The sequence below is a fragment of the Asterias amurensis genome, chromosome 7, assembly GCF_032118995.1.
Source record: "Asterias amurensis chromosome 7, ASM3211899v1".
NCBI lineage: Eukaryota > Metazoa > Echinodermata > Asteroidea > Forcipulatida > Asteriidae > Asterias > Asterias amurensis.
In genome coordinates this window covers 16,522,207-16,544,367 of record NC_092654.1, presented here as the reverse complement: position 1 = coordinate 16,544,367, position 22,161 = coordinate 16,522,207, and the positions used below count along the sequence as shown (strand labels likewise).

At 36.3% G+C, this 22,161-nt stretch overlaps 1 protein-coding gene across 23 annotated transcripts in view; it reads right to left on the bottom strand.

Annotated features, from left to right (window-relative positions):
* LOC139940146 (titin-like) overlaps window positions 1-22,161 on the bottom strand; it is a 235,669-nt gene that overhangs the window by 207,953 nt on the left and 5,555 nt on the right. For 22 of the 23 annotated variants that reach the window (XM_071936406.1, XM_071936421.1, XM_071936416.1 and 19 more), the window contains exons 3-4: window positions 11,458-11,520; window positions 10,083-10,191 (exon numbers count right to left, since the gene is read on the bottom strand). In XM_071936406.1, coding sequence (XP_071792507.1) covers window positions 10,083-10,191; window positions 11,458-11,520 — 172 coding nt within the window. Of the gene's footprint in view, window positions 1-10,082; window positions 10,192-11,457; window positions 11,521-19,894; window positions 20,375-22,161 lie in introns of those variants that run through there. The other variant, XM_071936412.1, reaches the window with a different exon arrangement.

The following is a 22,161-nucleotide window of genomic DNA, read 5'->3' as shown; positions in this document are numbered from 1 at the left end:
GACTAATAAATGCATCAGATTGAAAAGGCCAGAACCAGTGCCGAGTAGGCAATATAAACAAACAACATAGCATGTACTGATACCATCATAGTTGAGTAACAGATGATGGGGCAAACGTCAAGGTGCTTTTAAGGTATTTTTCCTGTATGTGACAAAATGCTGGTTGCCTATTTGTTTTTCTTCAATTATCCAAACCTAGATGCCGCAAATTGTTCAAGTAACAAAAAACGTACAAGTACATGTATGCTAAAAGGGGTTGGGGTCGGGTTAAATGAAAGGATGCAGAGTGGATCAAGTGTAACAAATGGTTTTAAACAATATGAGATGTGATTGTACTCTCACATTAATCATGTTGATCATTTATCATTTCTAAATCCTTAAAGGCAGTGGACACTATTGGTAATTACTCAAAATAATTATTAGCTTAAAACCTTACTTGATAAAGAGTAATGGGGAGAGGTTGATAGTATTAAACATTGTGAGAAACGGCTCCCTTTGAAGTGACGTAGTTTTCGAGAAAGAAGCAATTTTCCGCAAATTTGACTTCGAGACCTCAGATTTAGAATTTGAGGTCTCGAAATCAAGCATCTGAAAGCTCACAACTTCGTGTGACAAGGGTGTTTTTTATTTCATTATTATCTCACAACTTCGACGACCGATTGAGCTCAAATTTTCAGAGGTTTGTTATTTTATGCATATGTTGAGATACACCAACCGTGAAAGACTAAGCTTTGACAATTACCAATAGTGTCCAGTGTCTTTAAATGGGAAGAAATTCACAATTGGATGTTTATAAAAATTTTGCCACATGCAAAAAGTCACAATATTTCTGTCAGTCTAGCCAAAATGGCTGGATCAAAATGTAATTAACTGATGTAAATTGTAAAATGTTGAATATTGTTTTTCTAAGAGTGTGTATACATAAAGGCCTAATCCTATGTGTTTTGAAATATGTTCATCAATGATCTAATGCTCTTTTTTTAATTATAGTGATTTAGTTCGCTTTTGGGAAATCCCAAGGCTGCTGTTTGTTTATTGTAGTTTCCACATTTGTTTGTTTTTCGTAATTCTTGGTTTTATTGGGTTTTTTCTAAATCGTCTGTATGACACTACTGTAATGTTTTTTTTTTCAAAGCTTGAATGAATAAATGAATAAATAAAAACAAATAAATAATTCTTGAATACTCTTAAATCTTAGCATGGTTTCACCAATTTGCAATGCTGTGATGACGCCCATGCAAGTCCTGACTTACAGCCCCAGACATTATTACATTAACGCTGGTATCATTTTAATCCACCATAAGAATGTCTGCGACCCCCCTTCTGAAGAATCATGTCTCCATTGACATGTACCATCAGTCAGGCAGATGGTAATGTGCCAGGAGAATGTGGTATGTAGGGACGAGATGGATTGAAAAGGTTGTGGGAACATTCAATGTGTCATGACATTTGGTCTTTTGAAAAAAAGTAGAAAACTTTCTCATGTATAAAGCCTGACCTACATGTCAGCCATTCCATGGTATTTGCGCTTCATAGTAAAAAAATTAAAATGGTTATCAGTGAAGTTTTTACATTTATTTTGAAACAAGAACACCTAGTGCTTCTATTTCTAAAAAGACTTTATAAAAATATTCTTTATTGTTTTTGTGACGGCCTTGGGAGTAAAGGGTAAAAAGTGTACACTGAAGTCTGAAAAATCCTTGAAATTCAGGTTTTGAAAAAAAAATCATGAAACAATAGGTGTTCAGATTTAATCATTATGTATAAACAACAAAGAGTCATTAGTAAGGACAGCCAAAATTAAATATACCTTTTTGAACTATTGACTTTTGAAAAATGGGAGTTAATTTTTACCCTCGTTTTACTGTCACGCGAGTCACAAAAAAAATGATTATAGTATTTTTTCTGTTATAGACCCTCAACATTTTTTTCTTCTCTCTCATAATAGTGGTCTTTTCAAAGGGTCTTTCAAGAATTTATTAGTTTTTTTTACCTAGGCATTCTACTTTTAAAAAAAAACACCCTCGAGTTTGTCACGCGAGTCACGGCAAATGCACTTAATGCACATGGTTGGCAAAAGCTACCAAAGTATTCTGGGGATGATGTCTACATGGAATGTTAAAAAAGCACCCCAGCCCACTGGAACATACTACTATGCCCCTGAATTTATATTATAAATTTATGTTAGAAAAAGGAATTATTACAGTGTACAATTATGACTTGGCACACTGTCGGCAGATCATGTTGAACTACATGTATCATGTGTACACTGCATACTGCACTGTACAATGTATTCACATCTGCATAATTTAAATAATACAAGGAATGATAAACTTAAAACAAGAACGAACAAAAATATTTGATGAAACTGGGTATTTTAAGACAGTATTCTTAAATAGATTTGGAGAGGGGCATCAATAAAGAAATTACTTATCAGATTTACATGTACTCAGCCTAACACAGTCTAATGCCATTAGAACTTGACACCAAAATTGGTTGTTTCTTATCAACCTACTCTGCCAAGCGTAGTGAGAAAAAAGTCCTTCCCCCAATCACAAAACAATATAATAATTACTAGTAAGGGTTCTCTCTATGAGTTTGAGTGGTTCTGAAAAGAACTGGTGGTTTCACAACTCTACGTTTCGACCAGACAGTGTTGTTGAACCACCAATTCTTTTCAGAACCGTCCCAACATTACCATGTTTAAGTCAAAGCCTCTTCAGATTCTTAATTTTCCTTTAAATGTTGCTTCAGGTGTTTCTTCATTTGATGAAAAGATTCAATTTCAAGTTCTAAGTGTTCTGAATGAAATAAATTGTTCTTGTTATGCAGTATCCTGTTTAGCTATTGTATATTTTCTCACTTGTCACGCGAGTCACAAACTTCTGTCACGCGAGTCACGTTGCATTTAACAAATTTTCAATTTTTTTAAAACTTTTTATTTTGTACTTTTTATTGTAAAGTATAGTGCTTCTCTTGTACTTAAAAAAAAAGTGATCCGGGACTAAAAAGTTTCTCTGAGTTCTCACGAATGGGCAACGGCATACAGGGATACAAGACCTTTCATTTTTTGGCAGTCACGGAGTCACATTTTTGGAACACCTATAAAAACATGATACCTACACAATTTGTGTTCGTTTTTTATTTTTTATTATAGGGCTCTTTACTAAGTTTATATAAATTGAGTTACGTGAGAGCCACGTTTTATATTTTGGAGTATAGATCTTTCAAAAGTTGAAAAACCAGTGAGATTTTCACGCGAGTCACAATGGAATTGCTGATGTACAACAAATGTACTAAAGGTGTAGGCTGCAATGGACTTTTCAAGCTAATTAATCCTATTTGTCTGGTTTTTTTTTCCACAGGCAGCAAAATTTGCAATGTACATGTAGGAAGAATGAATGCTTGCTGTGTACACATAGACAATATTGTCAGAAGAGAGTTTTCTTTGCTATAAAAGGAACTATGCACTGTATATTTTTATGACGGTACGGCTGGTCCACAGCTGCCAACAATTGCATCTTGCAAAAGGAGAACTTTGGGCGGTCCTTTTTTCACAGTTCTCGCCAGTTGTGTGCATGCTCAGACCGTTGTGTGCATGCTCAGACCTACGCGTGCAACACTGAGCATCTGCGCTCATGCTCAGAGCTGCAAAAAAAGGACTGTTATGTCTGCTGCCGCCAGCGACTCAAAAGTCTCCCAATGGGGGGATCTTGTACAACAATCAGGGAGATATTTATAATTACATTTAACATGCAGTTCCATAACAAGGGAGAATTTCAAATTTGTTCCCCAGAACATGTTCAAGACAGTGGACACTATTGGTAATTGTAAAAGACTAGTCTTCACAGTTCGTGTGTCTCAACATATTTATGCATAAAATAACAAACCTGTTAAAATTTTAGCTCAATCGGTCGTCGAATTTGCGAGATAATAATGAAAGAAAAAACACCCTTGTTACACGAAGTTGTGTGCTTTCTGATGCTTGATTTCGAGACCTCAAATTCTAAACTTGAGGTCTCAAAATCAAATTCAAGGAAAAATTACTTATTTCTCGAAAACTACGTCACTTCAAAGGAAGCTGTTTCTCACAATGTTTTATACCATCAACCTCTACCCATTACTCGTAATTAAGAAAGGTTTTATGATGATAATTATTTTTAGTAATTACCAATAGTGTCCACTGCCTTTAAGATCAGTTAATTTTCAAGGACATTTCTGCAGAATCAGGGAGAATTGGCAGCTCTGCTGGTCACCAGGCATAGAACGCTTGAGGGCACTGCATAGAACGCTTGAGGGCATCGCATAGAACGCTTGAGGGCACTGCATAGAACGCTTGAGGGCAGCTAGTTCCTTAAGTCTACTTTACACTTTCTGAACAAGATCAAACTGTTGTCAGAGTTGGTTAAGATCTAGATTGAAAAATGCAATGGATAACCAAAGAAAACCAATGGCATGGGTAATCTTTTCTTTTTGGAGTGGGACTACGACCCGCAGTTGTTTCCCTCAAGGACTTCACTGTTTTAGATTGTATTACAGTTAGAGCTGTGCATTTCAAGGGAGACAGTAACTCTCAGGAGCTAGTTGCAGGCTGTAGATGATGACCAGAGAAATATGGAGGATGTTTATAGTTTTTACTGGTGTAGGATGATGCTAGTCCATTACAAGCCTTGTGAAAAGGAGGACCTTGAATTTCATGCATGGAATGCTCACTGCACACCTACATATAACTATGACAATTTCATCACTCAATTCTAGCATATGTAATATCTTTTCCATTTACAAAACAAGACTGTATTACACGTATATTCACAGGCAATTGACAGCCAGCATTTTGTTGAAAGTCATAAAATATAACCCACTTTCCAAGGCTTGCCATATTGTACACTTTAACTGTAAATGTCAGACGTAACCAATAAATTGGTACATTATTTCAAGTCATGAATTCTGTACAAGTGCAGCACACACTTTACAGCATTCTGTCCTCCTACAGAAAGACAGTCACAATTTTGTGTGTATTCCTTTTATTGTGTAAACCAATAAATTTGTACATTTTTCAAGTTCTGTAAATTCATGTGCAGCACACACTTTTTACAGCATTCTATCCTACAGAAAGACAGTCGCAATGGACCCTTCCCGTGAAATATGCTAATCACATTCACGCATGCGTACAGACCCTGTTGACTGGCAAACGCCATAGAGTTGTTCACTAAGCAGACGCGCAACCGCACCTGCGCCACGCACCCATTAGCCGTGTACAAAAAAGCGCGAGGTTCCCTCATTTTGCCAACCAAAATGTTAGTGCACAGGCACTATGTGCAATTTACATATTTCATGGTAAGGGTCTATTTCGTGTGTAATTCTTTTATAGTGTAACCAATAAATTGGTAGGCCAAGTTCTGTAAATTCTATACTGGCAGTCCACACATCTTACAGCATATTTCCTACAGAAAGCCTTTCACAATTTTGTGTGTATTCCTTTTTAGTTTCATCGAGCAAGGAGTGGCGTGGGAAAGACCAATTCACTTCAGTTTGATGAATGTATACAGTGGGTTATCTGAAGTTATTTGAATTCTTTCAGAACAGCTCAGTTGGATGCATTTTAGTGTCCAGTTCAACCGGTGAAGATAACAAGGCCACTGTGTTATTGTTCAGGTTTTCCCCATTAATGATTTGCTGGGGGAAATGACAGAAGGAATTATGAATGGACAAAAGGAAAGAATTCCTCTGTAGAAAATGGTCACGGTAGTTGGACCCATAATAAACTATTACAGGATAGATAGTTATGTACGAATGAACTCAGCAGTTTAAGGACACCCTACATGTAATATTATACATTATCTTCAAGTACGCTTATCCTCCAATCAGATTCGCAGAATGGAGTGGTGATAAAAACCTTTACTGCACGGCTAATATCACTACCTGCGTCGTGTGTGTTCTATGTCACGCGCCAAGTTTGCTTGAAGATAAATACGTTATCACACGTGCGCTCGTGGAAATACGGAAAATATAGCGCGTCTACGTCCCATATCCAACTTGGCTTTTCATTGTTGGATATGGGACGCAGAAGCGCTATATTTTTCCGTATTCCACTCGCGCTTGTGTGATAACTTATATTGTGACCAGTAAAATATCTTCAAAACAATCCATACTGTTTTCAAATGCAGGCAGGGGTTGCCCTTAACTTTTTTTTCAACTGGCCAGCAGGACCAGTTGGCTTGATTTTTCACTGGTCCGCCAGGTTTTTGACTGGTCCGTCAAATTTTTTATATGTTTTTTTAACTAAAAAAATACTGTTGTATACCAACTGCTCGATTTTTAATCGCTGCTATTTCAAAATTCAACATGAATTGCAACGTCAACTTAACTGCACTGGAAGCCATACTTTATTTATGTGTACCAAGTTATTGTGTTCGTAAGGGGGCTCACTAATTTGAGAGTATTTTTTCTTTAAAAAAAGTAATAACAATAATCTTATTAAAATTAATTTAATAACAGGTCAAATTATTTGTGAGAGCAAATTGGAAAATTTAACATGATCTTTATTTAGGTAATTTTTTAGTCTACGGTTTATTGTAAGCACTGGACATCGAAGTATTCCTAAGTACGAAGAACATTTGTATGAATTTGTTTTTATTGTTTTACTTAACAAAAAAAACACTTTAAAACCAACTGTTAAAAATATTAACTTTTTATGTATTGCCTTCAAATCTACAGTGGGGAGGGTTTACTTGCGATCACTTAAGTTATTTTATCATGTATAAACATTGCCTGTTTGTACTTTTAATAAATATTCATAAACATAATACATCGTACCGATAACCGAAGTTCCCAAAATCTTCCCACTTTCGTCCAGAAAAAAAAGAAAAAAAAAAGTAGACATCAAAATAGTTGCAACATCCATGGAGAAGCATACGAGTTTTACGGTATTTTTTTAATTATGTGTATGGAATGGTCGGTGCCGGCGTCTGTTTTGTGAAGAAAAAATTCTATTAAAAGCAGCAAAAACAACTGCGCCTTTGTTAAACCATGGAGGTGTTGCATTCGAGAACCCAAGTCTTTCTTGAAATTTGAACCCGCAAAAAAAAAAACCAAGCAATCGCGCACTATATTTGACCAATAAAACCATGGAGCCAAACTAGATCGCCGAACGATCTCCCGCAAAAAAAAACAAGCCCCAAATAACCAAAAAAAATAAGCAAAATCAGGACGGAAGAACCATACTAATCCCAATTAAATACTCCTTTTTGCTCATCCAGAGTATCCTAACTTTGTAATTTTTGTTCAATGAAGCCTCACCGTCTCGCTCGTTTTTCGTAAACACGCTAGACTCTTTTTCCCACACGGAAATCTGCTCCGTTGACGACGACCATGCTGCTGCTGACAGAATGCGTTTTGCTTGTGGTCTTTTGTCAAGGCGATTGAAGCTAGTTTTGTAAGCTATCGCGTACTTTCACCAATAGAGGGCGTCTATTCTCACGCTATAGAATATTCTGAAACGCCCTCTAGCGTTTAATGTTTCTTACACTTTTTGGCACACATGAACTAATACGAAGACTACAAGCATTTGCGTTGCATGATGGGATTTTGCGCTGTGTGTACATGTGTATGCGTTATCGTGGAAAGTTTGCCAGCGTTCAGCGGCACTTGGGGTGATTTTTTTTACGTTTTATCCAAACCTTGAGTGAATGTTTTTACGTTTTATTCGAGCCTAAAAATATTTAAATAATAGTCATAGTAGTACCGCTGCCGATATTTTTGACTGGTCAGCCGGACCAGTTGGCAAGGTGTTTCAGCTGGTCCGCCGCGATTTCTACTGGCATTTGGCCAGCGGACCAGCGTTAAGGTCGAACCCTGGCAGGTGATAAAAAATTTGTCTGTTGTTGTCCTGTTGAGTTCTTGAACAATCAAGGGAAACCCTTGTATTAGAACACTGTGTATGACAAGGCATACAAAGCTTTTTTAAGAATATCATTTCTTTTATGAAAAAAAAAGAGAAAAAAAAGAAACACAAGGATGGATTTCCAACATTTGTTGGGTCATTCAGAAAAGGAAAATAACAAGATTTTTTTTATGCCCAAGAACTTTGGAATGTTTTCAACTTTGTGTTTATCTTGGTTTTTAATGGTTTTAAAAGCATTCCTGTGCAATTTGAGGCATTCTACATATCAGCCATTCCATGGTATTTGCGCTTCATAGTAAAAAAATTAAAATGGTTATCAGTGAAGTTTTTACATTTATTTTGAAACAAGAACACCTAGTGCTTCTATTTCTAAAAAGACTTTATAAAAATATTCTTTATTGTTTTTGTGACAGCCTTGGGAGTAAAGGGTAAAAAGTGTACACTGAAGTCTGAAAAATCCTTGAAATTCAGGTTTTGAAAAAAAAATCATGAAACAATAGGTGTTCAGATTTAATCATTATGTATAAACAACAAAGAGTCATTAGTAAGGACAGCCAAAATTAAATATACCTTATTGAACTATTGACTTTTGAAAAATTTGAGTTAATTTTTACCCTCGTTTTACTGTCACGCGAGTCACAAAAAAAATGATTATAGTATTTTTTCTGTTATAGACCCTCAACATTTTTTTTTTTCTCTCTCATAATAGTGGTCTTTTCAAAGGGTCTTTCAAGAATTTATTAGTTTTTTTTTACCTAGGCATTCTACTTTTAAAAAAAAACACCCTCGAGTTTGTCACGCGAGTCACGGCAAATGCACTTAATGCACATGGTTGGCAAAAGCTACCAAAGTATTCTGGGGATGATGTCTACATGGAATGTTAAAAAAGCACCCAAGCCCACTGGAACATACTACTATGCCCCTGAATTTATAAATTTATGTTAGAAAAAGGAATTATTACAGTGTACAATTATGACTTGGCACACTGTCAGCAGATCATGTTGAACTACATGTACCATGTGTACACTGCATACTGCACTGTACAATGTATTCACATCTGCATAATTTAAACAATACAAGGAATGATAAACTTAAAACAAGAACGAACAAAAATATTTGATGAAACTGGGTATTTTAAGACAGTGTTCTTAAGTTAGATTTGGAGAGGGGCATCAATAAAGAAATTACTTAACAGATGTACATGTACTCAGCCTAACACAGTCTAATGCCATTAGAACTTGACACCAAAATTGGTTGTTTCTTATCAACCTACTCTGCCAAGCGTAGTGAGAAAAAAGTCCTTCCCCCAATCACAAAACAATATAATAATTTCTAGTAAGGGTTCTCTCTATGAGTTTGAGTGGTTCTCTGAAAAGAACTGGTGGTTTCACAACTCAACGTTTTGACCAGACAGTGTTGTTGAACCACCAATTCTTTTCAGAACCGTCCCAACATTACCATGTTTAAGTCAAAGCCTCTTCAGATTCTTAATTTTCCTTTAAATGTTGCTTCAGGTGTTTCTTCCTTTGATGAAAAGATTCAATTTCAAGTTATAAGTGTTCTGAATGAAATAAATTGTTCTTGTTATGCAGTATCCTGTTTAGCTATTGTATATTTTCTCACTTGTCACGCGAGTCACAAACTTCTGTCACGCGAGTCACATTGCATTTAACAAATTTTCAATTTTTTAAAAAATTTGTATTTTGTACTTTTTATTGTAAAGTATAGTGCTTCTCTTGTACTTAAAAAAAAAGTGACCCGGGACTAAAAAGTTTCTCTGAGTTCTCACGAATGGGCAACGGCATACAGGGATACAAGACCTTTCATTTTTTGGCAGTCACGCGAGTCACATTTTTGGAACACCTATAAAAACATGATACCCACACAATTTGTGTTCGTTTTTTGTTTTTTATTATAGGGCTCTTTACTAAGTTTATATAAATTGAGTTACATGAGAGCCACGTTTTATATTTTGGAGTATAGATCTTTCAAAAGTTGAAAAACCAGTGAGATTGTCACGCGAGTCACAATGGAATGGCTGATATGTATATGATTTTTCTTTATGATTTTTTAATTCTATTTTATTTCTGAGATTTTGTTTATGTTTATCTTTTGAGTAATTTTAGGCAAAAAAATTGTACATATTGGCACGCAGTTTGAGCGTATCGGATGTGATTACCTTGGTATCGTGGCAAGATACGACACACTTGTGGCAATGTCCTCTAAAGAGACTTCTGAAGACTGGGCTGGGAAGGATATGATTGGTCCACCTCGTCGATCTTTCCCTCCTGTCAAAAAATGGTAATAAGTTAGACTAAGTATTGGGATCTTTACTGAAGCTGAGGCAAAAGGAGGCATATCATTGGACGACAGGTGCTCTGGGCCAGTAAAAGCATGTTTGTGACCTCAGCAGCGTAGCGCATTATGCAAGGGGTCTATTTGGTCGTTGAATGTGAAAAAAAAATGCAAAGGAACTTTCCGTTTGGCTTTATTTCTTGTAGGGGACTCTAGCCTCTTTCACACTGCAAGTATTTCCAAGGGAAATTCCAGGGAACCTTGAGTTGACCCTGTTCATACTTGAAATGCTAACCCTGGCAAACTCTGTGAATTGGCTACCCCTGCTTGGGAGTAGGGTTAAGCGACATAACTCTGGGGTTAGCATATTGAGTGTTCATTCTTCCAAGGAAAATTGCCAAAGTATGAAACAAACATTTGTGTTTGTTTATTTGTTTGTTTTAGGGTTGGGTTTTTTTTGCTCTGCAGTGTGAAAGTGCCTCCAAGGAATCCAAGGGGTGAATGGTCGGCCTTTACTCTATCTCTTTTGATCACAAAGGTCCCTCTTGAAGGCCATGTTGTTGGTAACTAATCCATTGTAATCTTGTTACCAATATTCTCACCAACTACTTCCTCAATTGATTTCCTATACTCGTTCACCCATTTCCTTAGTGGTTGAACACCCTGGGGAAGTATGTCACAGAACATAAGTGGTGGACTGGATCAAGTCTATTTCCTATACTCGACTATTTCCTTGAAGGGACATGTTGCCTTGAATTGGGCGAGTTGGAAAAGCATTTGAACCCGCTTTTTATGAAATGCATGTGGTTAGAAAGATAAAAAAGTAAAATAACGATCCACACTTAAGTGGTTTTCCTTTTACATCGTGAACTAACATGGCATGTCAAATTTTTGACTCCACAAAATGGCACACCTTGTTATTTTGCAAAGGAAAACAAAAACCATGCAATTTTAGAGGCATACTTGTGTGGATCAATATATTCTTCATAAACATCTTTCTAACCACGCTTTTATTAACAGTTTCTACCGCTTTTCATAGACCAATTTGCCCGATATAAAGCAACGTGTCCTTTTACAGTTAAACACACACATCCTCTTGGTACAGGGAAGGATGCAAAAGGGTTAAGTGTTTGACTGGATCAAGTCTATTTCCTAAACTCATTCAACTATTTCCAAGGATCTCTTGGTATATAAAGGGGAAGGATGCAAAAGGGCAAAGAGGTGGACTGGATAAAGTCTAATGAGTGGTTTAACAATACCTGATAGAAACGCAATCTTCCTCTTCAAGAGATCTGATATCTGAGATGCTTGCATGACTGGCTCTGCAATAACAAAAACAAAATACAATGCTTAGATAAATAATTTTAAGTTTTCTGTCATTATGTCACATGCATGAACATCTTACATAGTTTTTGTTATTTCCCACTCCAAAGCTAACGTCTAAAGCCCGGTTCAAACTTCCCGAAAATGCATCGTGTGAAGCCAATTTGACGCTACAGCTCCGTTTTTACTGTGAATGCTTCGCAAGAGTTGAGCACAGCTCAACTGTAGCGTAGCGAGATGTCTGTTGCAAATTTGTGATGTCAAAATTCACTTTGCATTCGCTGGAAGTACAAACTGGGCTTTAGTACAGTGAAGAATGCTACCAAAAATATCTCATTTTGTTCGTTGTTCAGTTTAGGGCAGTTCTTTTAAGAGAAACAAATAATGCTAAAAAGACTTCATTAGTCTTTAAAAGAATTGTTTGAAATGCACGCACAACAGTTATTTCATTCATACACATTTCTCAAAGATAAAAAGCTTAATGCCTTTCCTGCGGTGGAATTGCACAAAAGCAAACTTTATCATGTGCATGCCTGTCATACAGTATCTTGCTCTAACATAACTTCAAACAATGTGCACAATTACGATTCGTAAACTGTCCAGTAAATGTACATTAATTCCTAATGACAATTTTAAAAAATAAATACAAAAAACTTTAAATTGTTCTCGATGGAACAGTTCAGAAAGTTTCAGCCGCAAGCCCTTCATAGTTCAATCATATATTGTTTGTCCCAAAATCTAAACCTCACAGGGTTATAATGGATTTGAAAAACAGGTCAAACCAGCCCAGCTTTATAGCGGGAAAATACAGTTCAATGTTCTTTTGGAATTTAATTATGGGCTTTATTTTCTACCCACAAACATGTCGTGCTGTTTGTTGAAGTAGATCCGGAACTTCCCAGCTGGAGTTATAAGGAAATAATTCATGGCATTCAAGATTCTACCAATTGTAAAGTAGGCCTTTATAAACATGTCCCAAAAATGGATTCAAACAAATCCACCAGTAAGGGAACAGTTGTGCATTTTAATCAATTACAACTTACAATCCGAGTTAATTAACTGCCATTTTCATTTGTACTCTGATCACATGAGTACATCTTAATATGTCATTTTTAAACAAGGAAGTGTGAGTTTTGGCCCCATTTGTTTTTAAGTTTGATGAGCTACAAGAACTAATTTAAATCAAGTCATACTTGGAGTTTGGTCTTGGGTTTTTCTCATTCCAGGCTTTTCAGACATTGAATCTATAAATAAAAGAAGGTGCACAAGTACATACAATCACCTTTAAAAAAAATATAAAGAATACAAAACTTTTATGACACACAACTTTGTAGTATTTTAGATGATAGCAAACCCTGTTCTCAACATCTTTTGTACTAGCCATCCATTAAAAAGTCACTTTATTTAACTAAGAAGTACACATGCATACTTTTTCATTAATAGCACGTAGTAAAATATTATCATTTCATAGAGTGTGTTTATCCAGATAAGTTTGATTTTGATCAGGTTAACGAACAGCGACAATGGCGTCCAGATATTTATCTCCACCCATAGACAGTGATCTTTGCCATGCAGACACCAGGGATCAGCCAAACTTCCATAAACACTTAGGTTGTCAGGGGAAATGCAGAAAAGCAAGTCTGTTTGTGTCAATATTGAATATTTTAATTCCACTGATGGACTAAAGGTCGCACTGAAAAGACAAACAGACCTACATGTTTAGTAGTTAAAAGAACACGTTGCGTTGGATCGGTCGAGTTGGTCTTTGAAAAGCATTTGTAACCGTTTTTTATAAAATGCATATGGTTAGAAAGATGTTTTAAAAGTAGAATAAAATTATCCACACACATTTGCCTCGAAATTGCATGGTTTTCCTTTTACTTTGTGAACTAACACAGTCGGCCATTTATGGCAGTCAAAAATTTGACTCCCATAAATGGCCGACCGTGTTTGTCGACGAGGTAAAAGGAAAACCACGCAATTTCGAGTGATACTTGTGTGGATCATTATATCCTACTTTTACAGTATCTTTCTACCCATATGCATTTTATAACAAACGGTTACATACGCTTTTCAAAGACCAACTCGACCGATCCAAGGCAGCGTGTTCCTTTAAGACTATGTATAATGTCTGATTCTATAGGAATTCTTGATTCTGTTAAACGGTTGGATAAATATTATAAACTAACTTCATGTAAATTTTAAATCTACTAAATAAACTTAGCAGCCAAAATACATAGTACAATTAATAATAACATGTATTTAAAATACACATTACAAAATATATGAACAATTAAAAAACATTTTAAAAAAATAGGAATAAAAAAATAATTCATCAAATTCAAATAAAATTCCCAACACTAGTTCTCCCACGAACTAAAACACAATTTTTGTGTTAGCTATAAATGTTATAACAGTATGCTTGTAATTTGAAATGTAAGTAAAACTAAATGCAAGTTGTTCACACATGTAGTGAGACATACTTTGTAAGCTAAGTTCCAACATTCCTGCAAAAAATACATCATTCACACCAGTGTAAAGTGAAAAATTCAACAAGTGGGGGTCCAATAACTTGTCAAGAAAATCAGATTTCCTCAAAATAAAAAATGAGTGCTCTCCAACTGCTGGAAGATATAACCCTCAATTTGTGGGGCCACATATATACTAGAGAGAGTCCTTGAACCCAAATTGGTAAACCTGCATGGTTTCTACACCCACAATACAAATAGGTCACTAGACACCTTGTTTGTTAAGATAGCTTTGAAAAGTAAAAATGTCATTCATGAAATACAATGTAGAATGCCAGGCGTCCCAGTCTGACTGATGGATGAGTTATGGCTCTCGACCGAGGACATTTTTTAAAAGGGACGGGACAATATTGTTTGCAAACTATAAATAACAAAAATAATTCATCAAGCTTTTATCTCCAGGACAGCAACTACAATGAACATTCCATCACACTCGTTAAATTGTGTTTTTGAAAAACCCAACAATAATTCTGACAAGTATTTCACGTATGTCTGTGTGTAATGTTTTCTGTATTTTGCACATTTTGTTTCCTGGCATAAAATTGACATTTGACATAAACAACCATCTGTTTGGGCTTTGTTTTTATGCATGACTGGTGTATTTGGCTTGGATACTCCAATCTAGTAACTCAGCATCAAAATTTTTGGACTTGGATAAGACTGACATGCCTGGCCCAGTGATAAAAAGAAATTATTTGGGCCTACATTTACAATCCCTCAATTTTAGGGGATTTAGAATAATGGGGAGAGGTTGATAGTATAAAACGTTGTGAGAAACAGCTCCCTCTGAAGTGACATAGTTTTCGAGAAAGAAGTAATTTTCCACGAATTTGATTTGGAGACCTCAGATTTAGAATATGAGGTCTCAAAATCAAGCATCTGAAAGCACACAACTTCGTGTGACAGGGGTGTTTTTTTCTTTAATTAATATCTCGCAACTTCTACGACCGATTGAGCTCAAATTTTCACCTGTTTGTTATTTTTTATGCAAACATGTATGTTGTGATACACCAACTGTGAAGACTAGTAGTATCCAGTGCTTTAAGCACACCAAACATTTTACTGGAACTTTTTAACTTTTAAAAACAACACAGCCAACCCAGTCAACCAAAACATTATTCAAAGGGATTGAAAGAGTCACACCAAGCGTACCAAGGGTATGACTTATCTTGAAATGAAATACCAAACCACAAACCACTCTATTAAATAAACAGAGTTATTATGAAACCAGAGCCAACCCATAACAGAACCTTTTAAATGACTCCCCTGAGTACAATAACAACATATTATTGTAATGACAGATGCCTGAAGACTATTATTAGTAGCTTCACAGTTAAGGGTGGTATTTTGCCATGACACTGTCCTTGCATGTCAAAGCAAACATGCAGGCCTACATGTACATCATGTACACTGGACCAGGGGTTGATTTCACAAAGAGGTAAGACTAGTCTATCTCAAGTTAAGCCCAGTTCATACTTCCTGCGAATTTGACGCCAATTTGACGTCACAACCCTCCTTTCGCAGCAATATTCGCAAGTGAGTTGAGCAAAGTTGAACTGCTGCGAATTATTTGTTGCGAATTTGTGACGTCAACATTCGTATCGCATTCGCATTCGCAGGAAGTATGAACCCGGCTTAAAGAGTAAGAAGAGTTACTCATCCTGACTTAGGACTAGGCTGAAGTTTTTAAGATCTCCTAGGTCTAGTCCTATGTTAGTCCTTAGTTAGGACTGGTCCTAAGTAAACACTAGTCCTAACCCTTTGTAAAATCATGGTGAAATCAACCCTTGTAAATAAACTTTAAGGGTTTTGATATAACTTTTGTAGATCAAGTTTTTTTGCCATGACATGAATCCCTACTCACTGCGAATGAAGATGTATGTAATATAAATTACCTGTAGAAGTTTCAGCTACTTTAGTCGTAAATTTTTGAGGAAAAAAAAACAGTAAAAATCATACAGCAATACAGCTGAATAAATATGTTGTACATACATGTACTACATTGTTATAAAATAATTCGCTCCCTGAGACGAAAAACATTTGTGTGACATTGTTTTACTAATTTCTCAAATCTACAACACCTCAGCAAACTTTCTACTATCATTATCTTCAAACCATATAAATCTGTGGACATTGTGTTTTGTGTCGTACAAAAAGTACCCAAACCCTTTAAAACTGTCGGGTGGATCCGTCAAACTCACTGACTGGAACCCCCCATTGGAAGCGAAAGTGCAAACAAGTTGACCTTAGTTTGGGAAAAATATTCACACATGGGGAAACATTTTTAAAGCTTTATATTTTAAAAATATCCCATTACATATTGTGAAATGTGATGAGGTGCACTGCATGCTCAGAATATGAAATGTGAAGCACCCCAGAAAAAAAAACATCTTAATGCATGAATATTTAAAGAAACATTTAAAGTACATTTGTTCTGTAACATGGCATGTAGGCCCTAAAAATAATTAAATGTTGGTTCATGCTCTAGCTGCCAACCAAGGACAACCTGTGGTGTAGACTGCAGTAATTGTTTTATGAAGTATTTACATTGTGGTGAAACAAATGGCAGACAAACAAATATTAATAGTATATTCAATGCACGCTATGTCCAATTGCCCATGAAATACATGTGAGTGGTTCATCCCCAGGGCGGGGTGTTAATTAAACAGGTAGTGCATATGCCAATAACACTTTGCAACACACTGGCACACTATTTCTACAGACGAATATATGGAGCTGATATCCAACTGGCCAAGATTTAAGTTTATGAACACGTCGTCGTACTTGTTTATTTACATTGCATCTGGGATATTTATTGCACCAGAGATTGTACAAGATGTATACATACTGCATCAACAGTATGATAAGAAGATGCCCTCTGGCTGCCAATGTACATTGTAGACCTACATGATTACAAAGTACAATATTTATTTATTTATTTTTGTTTATATTTTTTTAAGCATAAGATTGTTTGAGCTTAGAAAATGTATCGCCGACAGTGCTACATTTTCATAGAACAGCTTGGTGTTAAATTTTAAGTTCCCCCTACTAGTTCCTCAACAACACATCAGTTACTATCTATGGCAAAAAAGAAAGCATTGACATCGTAAATTTTCTTTAGGCCTATAGGCACTATAGGTATTATTCTCAAAAGAACTTTATAATATTTACAAATGCTACATTTGGCTGGTAGTAAACACAACCAAGGGCCATTTGTCAGAGTTTAGTAATTTATTATGATAAATGCAGGTCTTGCAGTGAATGTACTTTTTTTTAAACCCAAGCACTAATGTCATTTGGGGTTCAATGATTTAAAGGGAAGGTTTCTGCATGTTTTATTCCAATCATTTCAATGAAAATTGTAGGTAACAACTTTCCAGTTTTTGATTCACAAAATTTTTTGGAGCACTTCCACTTGAGGCATTTCCCACACTGAACAGTTAAGTCGTAACTGTACTTCACTGTCAAAGAGGAGTAGATTTTTCCAACTTATTTGAATTAGTTTCAAGTGTTTGTGTTTCCCTCTAATCATGCTCTAATAAAATGCAAGTATCCTTTCCCTAGCCTACCCTATTTTTAAGTGGAAGAGGCCGTTGCAGCTTCTTTGCCACTCTGTCTATTGTGTTTGTATTCCTTTTGTTTCTTTTCAGAATTATGTAGCTCTAGCTCTTGTTGTGTGGTTAGTAGGAACCCAGTGCATCTTCCTTTGGTTGCAAGTTTTGCTCCAGACAGTGAGTGGAGAGAATCCAGGTCGAGAAGGCAACAAAGGTGTTTGCTTCATGCCCCCTGGTCAATGCCTTGGTGCCCTTGAAAGGCTCCAGTAGAAATGTCTTGATGCACATGCCCCAATGAAGGATATCTACAAGTACGTTTTGCAAGTAACATTTTGAACATCAGAAAACCACAAAGACTAGAGAGAGAAAGGTGGATGAGTCCCTTATAGCCGAGTCCCCTATAGCTAAGTCCACCTATATCTTAGCAGCTTTTTCCAAGGTTATAAAGGTAGGCCTTAGGCCTAAACAATCTTGCTCACCATCCCTTCAGAATGTACCCAAGTTTTTGAGAGAAAAAATCCATGGAGAGAACCTGACATGCACCGCGATTGTGTACATTTCACCAACACGGGTAGCAATGCTCAATTGATTCATGGAAACAATCTGGGGCCCAAATGCCTCATTGTTGATGATTGAATTTGTTCATTTACAATGTATAAATCTCTTTTTACTTTAAAAGGGCTGTTTTCAAGTGACTTCTGAACTTAAACTTTGATATTTTTAAGATAGAATTTAAGTATGTACACTGTGCCTCAATTTCATGCAGCACTGATGCCAATTCAAATCAGATAACTGCGTTCTAATATCCTTTTAACTTTTATCCAAACAAAAAACTGTCAGTGCATTAGTCAGTATTCAATTTAAATTGTACAATACTCTAATACACTGCCAGCAAACCAAACTGTGCAGCATGCATGACCTCCCATTAGAGAACTACCAGGGAAAGGTCAACATCAAGGTCAAATGAGCACTTTTACAAGCTGCAATATGAGTGCAATGTGTTGGCAGAGGTTGAAGTTCAACCATTAGTACACGGGACCACAGTCGGGGAGAATCGTTTTGTCTTTCAGTTTCTCACATTAGTATTATTAGGTCAAATTTAATGCTTGAAGATAAAGGACATGGTTGGCAATTATTAAACAAACAATTCCTCGGGAAAGTTTCAATCTGGCTCCAAGAAATATTTGTTGGGATAAATAATTAACTGTCACTCACTTATTTTGAAAGCAAAAGGCTAGGCCCCCCTTAACACTATTGTAACAGCATTTTCAGAACAAATTACAGCTGAGTGCAACTTAGCAGGAAACCGCTCACTAATTGTAAGTGAAAAAAAAATTGGGGGCTGGTAACCTAACAATGTTCGTTCTAAGACACTTTTTGTGTTTATAATAACAAATGAGCAGCTCCATGAAATTGCGCCTTACTTCTTAAAGCAAAGCTCTGCAAACCTCCTGCCTGTGAATAACCCGAGTCTTGGGCCCAATTTCATAGAGCTGCTCAAGCACAAAAGTAGCTGAGCATATAACAAAGGTGTGCTTACCGGAATAAAGTTACCAGCTAAACTACCACGTCACATTTACAATTTGTGACTGGTATCCTGATTATTTCCGCTTAGCAGACAAACATTAAGCAATATTTTCTGCTTAAGCGACTCTATGAAATTGGGCCCCTGGTCCTAGCCTTGATACCATTGAAAAGCTCACACACAGAGACTTAAACAGTTGATAAATGATTTCCTTAATCCTTTGATGACCAATGTAATTATATTGATTTATTTTAATGACTACTCTTTACATCTAGATGATACACCAAAGGGTTAATGTAGTTCACTTCAAGTTCCAAGGACAAACTGTTTCTTCCAGTTAAAACTGTTGGTTGAAGGAACATTACAGAATTGTTTTTTTACTAGCAAAACAGTTGCTGGCAGTGTAAGCACTTTACGTAATTCCACCATAAACATAAATTGACAATCCTGTAGAAGTTTGAGATAGACAAGCCATCTGGGTCATGAGAAAATAGTGGAAACCCGATGCATGACATCGATTTAAAAAAAAAAAAAAAAAAATGCTCAAAACGATAAACTCCAAATGGTAATTTTGTTTTTTTATTTCTCATCAAATAAGACATTTCAGACAGAAATATTTTAAGGGATATTTTATATACCAATCATCATCATAGACCGTGTAAGTTTTATGTAAATCTGTGATGTTAGACGACTTTTATTTTTACTAATTCTGTAATGTTCTGTTAATATTCAAAGTATCTGCGCAATATTTTGTGCCCCTGCTTACCTGGTAGCTTCATGCCAATACATTCTGACTTGTGTTGCCAGCCGTACATCGCCATCACACCAAAACAATATAAATCCAACTGACTGATACAAATCCAATGTTTCTTCTAGTCTGTACATCCACAGCGCAGATACATCTTCCCACTTTCTTATTTCAGTTCTGAGGATTCTCACACCAGCGACACTTTCATTGGAATACTCCAAACTGGCCTTGTCCTAGTATAAAAAATGGCCAACAACTGACGCACCTATAAATATAATGCACTAATACGCAAACTCCTCATCAGCTGGGAAAACAAACTCAGGATAAGACGGATAATGAGGACAAGGAGCAAACACTAGGGGGTGGTGGGAAGAGTCAAAGTTACTGTCTTGTAATCCAGCCCGTATCAGCTCCACATACCCCCGCCTCCATGCTGTGCCACAGCCAGACACGAGGCACTCTGAAGAAGTCTGAAATCCATCGCCCCAGACTCATGAACCAACTTGCACTCCAGACCCAAAGCCAAGGGACCCGCCTCCAGTAGATAGACAGTTTTTTTTTAACAAGCTCTCACCCACCACGTACAGCTATGAAAGGCATGCAATCCAGTCCTACATGACTGGCTGTTGACATATATCCCATGTCAGAGAGAAAAAGCAACAGATGCCCATGTCTCAGAATTCATAACGACAGCGGAGGGGCGATGGGAGTGAGAAATAAGTCAGAACCAAAGGTGACTGGCTGTATATGGTAGGATAAACACTCGCCTGGAGCTGAACATCAATAATTATGTCTGACTTGTTGTAATCAATGTCTAAGGAGGTCAAAACCTCTCAGGGACAAGGAAATCAAAACCTGCACTTTGGTTGTGTTCCTGGGCGTCAGGTATGAGAAATTAATTTAGGGGAGTGTCAGCTGTCAGTCTTTTGAGTCAATATTTGCGATAGGAAGTTTTTCCTTTTAATCTCTGCTTTAGTGATAAACGAGTAATCATCGACCAGATTAATTAATAGAGTCTTATGAATTATGTAATTTTGTTTAAGTGCTTCATGCACATTATCTGCATTATAAGCCAAAGAAGAAAAAAAATCTACTTCTGATTACATGCCAGCCATTTGATAAGACGAGGAAATTTTAATTGGTCAAACTGAAAATTAGGTCGGCCCCCAAACAAAAATCTTTTCTACGCTGTCCAATGTAGACTGCACGATAAATGAAACATGCTGTAATCTAAGGGCAAGGCCATTTTCATTTCGCAATGAGAACTTTAAAGTTTTGAAGGGGCACCAAGTCCACTACAAAAGGAAACAGAGACCATGGCCTCGGTGAACTCAAGTTTAATTCCAGCCCTGAAAACAGTAAATATTGTCAAACGAGCTGTCTGTGTTAAAAATCAAAGCAACCTTTCTGAACACAAGTCTGTAAATAGCAAAATTAAAAACCTTGCATCAGGGTTGGTCGGGTAACTAGGTAGAAGCAGAATTATTTTTTTGTTTGGCCTGATGTTATGAAAAAAATTAAATGTGTGCATAAAAGCTAAACCACATTCATTGCTTGTCTGATTAATAAAGTTTCAATGCTCGTGTTTTAAACACAGAGGTTTAAAGGATGTCAGTTAATTTCTAACCAGAAATATAAACACACAGACTAAGTGAAATGTCATTCCATGTACTTTGTTTCTTGTCGTTAAATTTCAGGTGGGGAATCTCATCTTGAACTTCTTCTGGGGTTGTTTTCTTGTTGGGTTTTTTCTGTCTTCTTCTTTTTTTTTAATAGGAGTTTTTTAAAGATCTTTGGGGATGTAAAAAACATTTATCAAGTTTATACCAGATGGCCTTGTGGGTTCAAAATAATGGGCTCGTTGACGTTACCCCATGGTTTTTTTAGATTTGGCAAATTTATCTTTATTTTGAAAAGTGCAAAACTGTACATTTTATCTGCCAACCTAAAGTTTACTTTTTATTTCTTCCTCATCATTTTTTTTGTTTTAAGTTTGAATTCTTTGCTCTATTAAAAATCCTTTAAAAAATAATAACTATGAACTTTGGTGGGAGATGTTGATGACACATTCCTATTCCTAACGAGGATGATCACTTCATATCAATCATTAGCCAAAACTAACAAATAAACATGCCACAAACTAAGTTAGTAAAAAAAAAACATTCTTGTGGACCAACTCATTTTTTAAGCCCTACCGTCAGATACAAAGTCATAAACAAAAGCACCCGGACTGTTTTTTTTTTTTAGAAAAACATTACCAGCAACAAAAATAGAATTTAGACAAG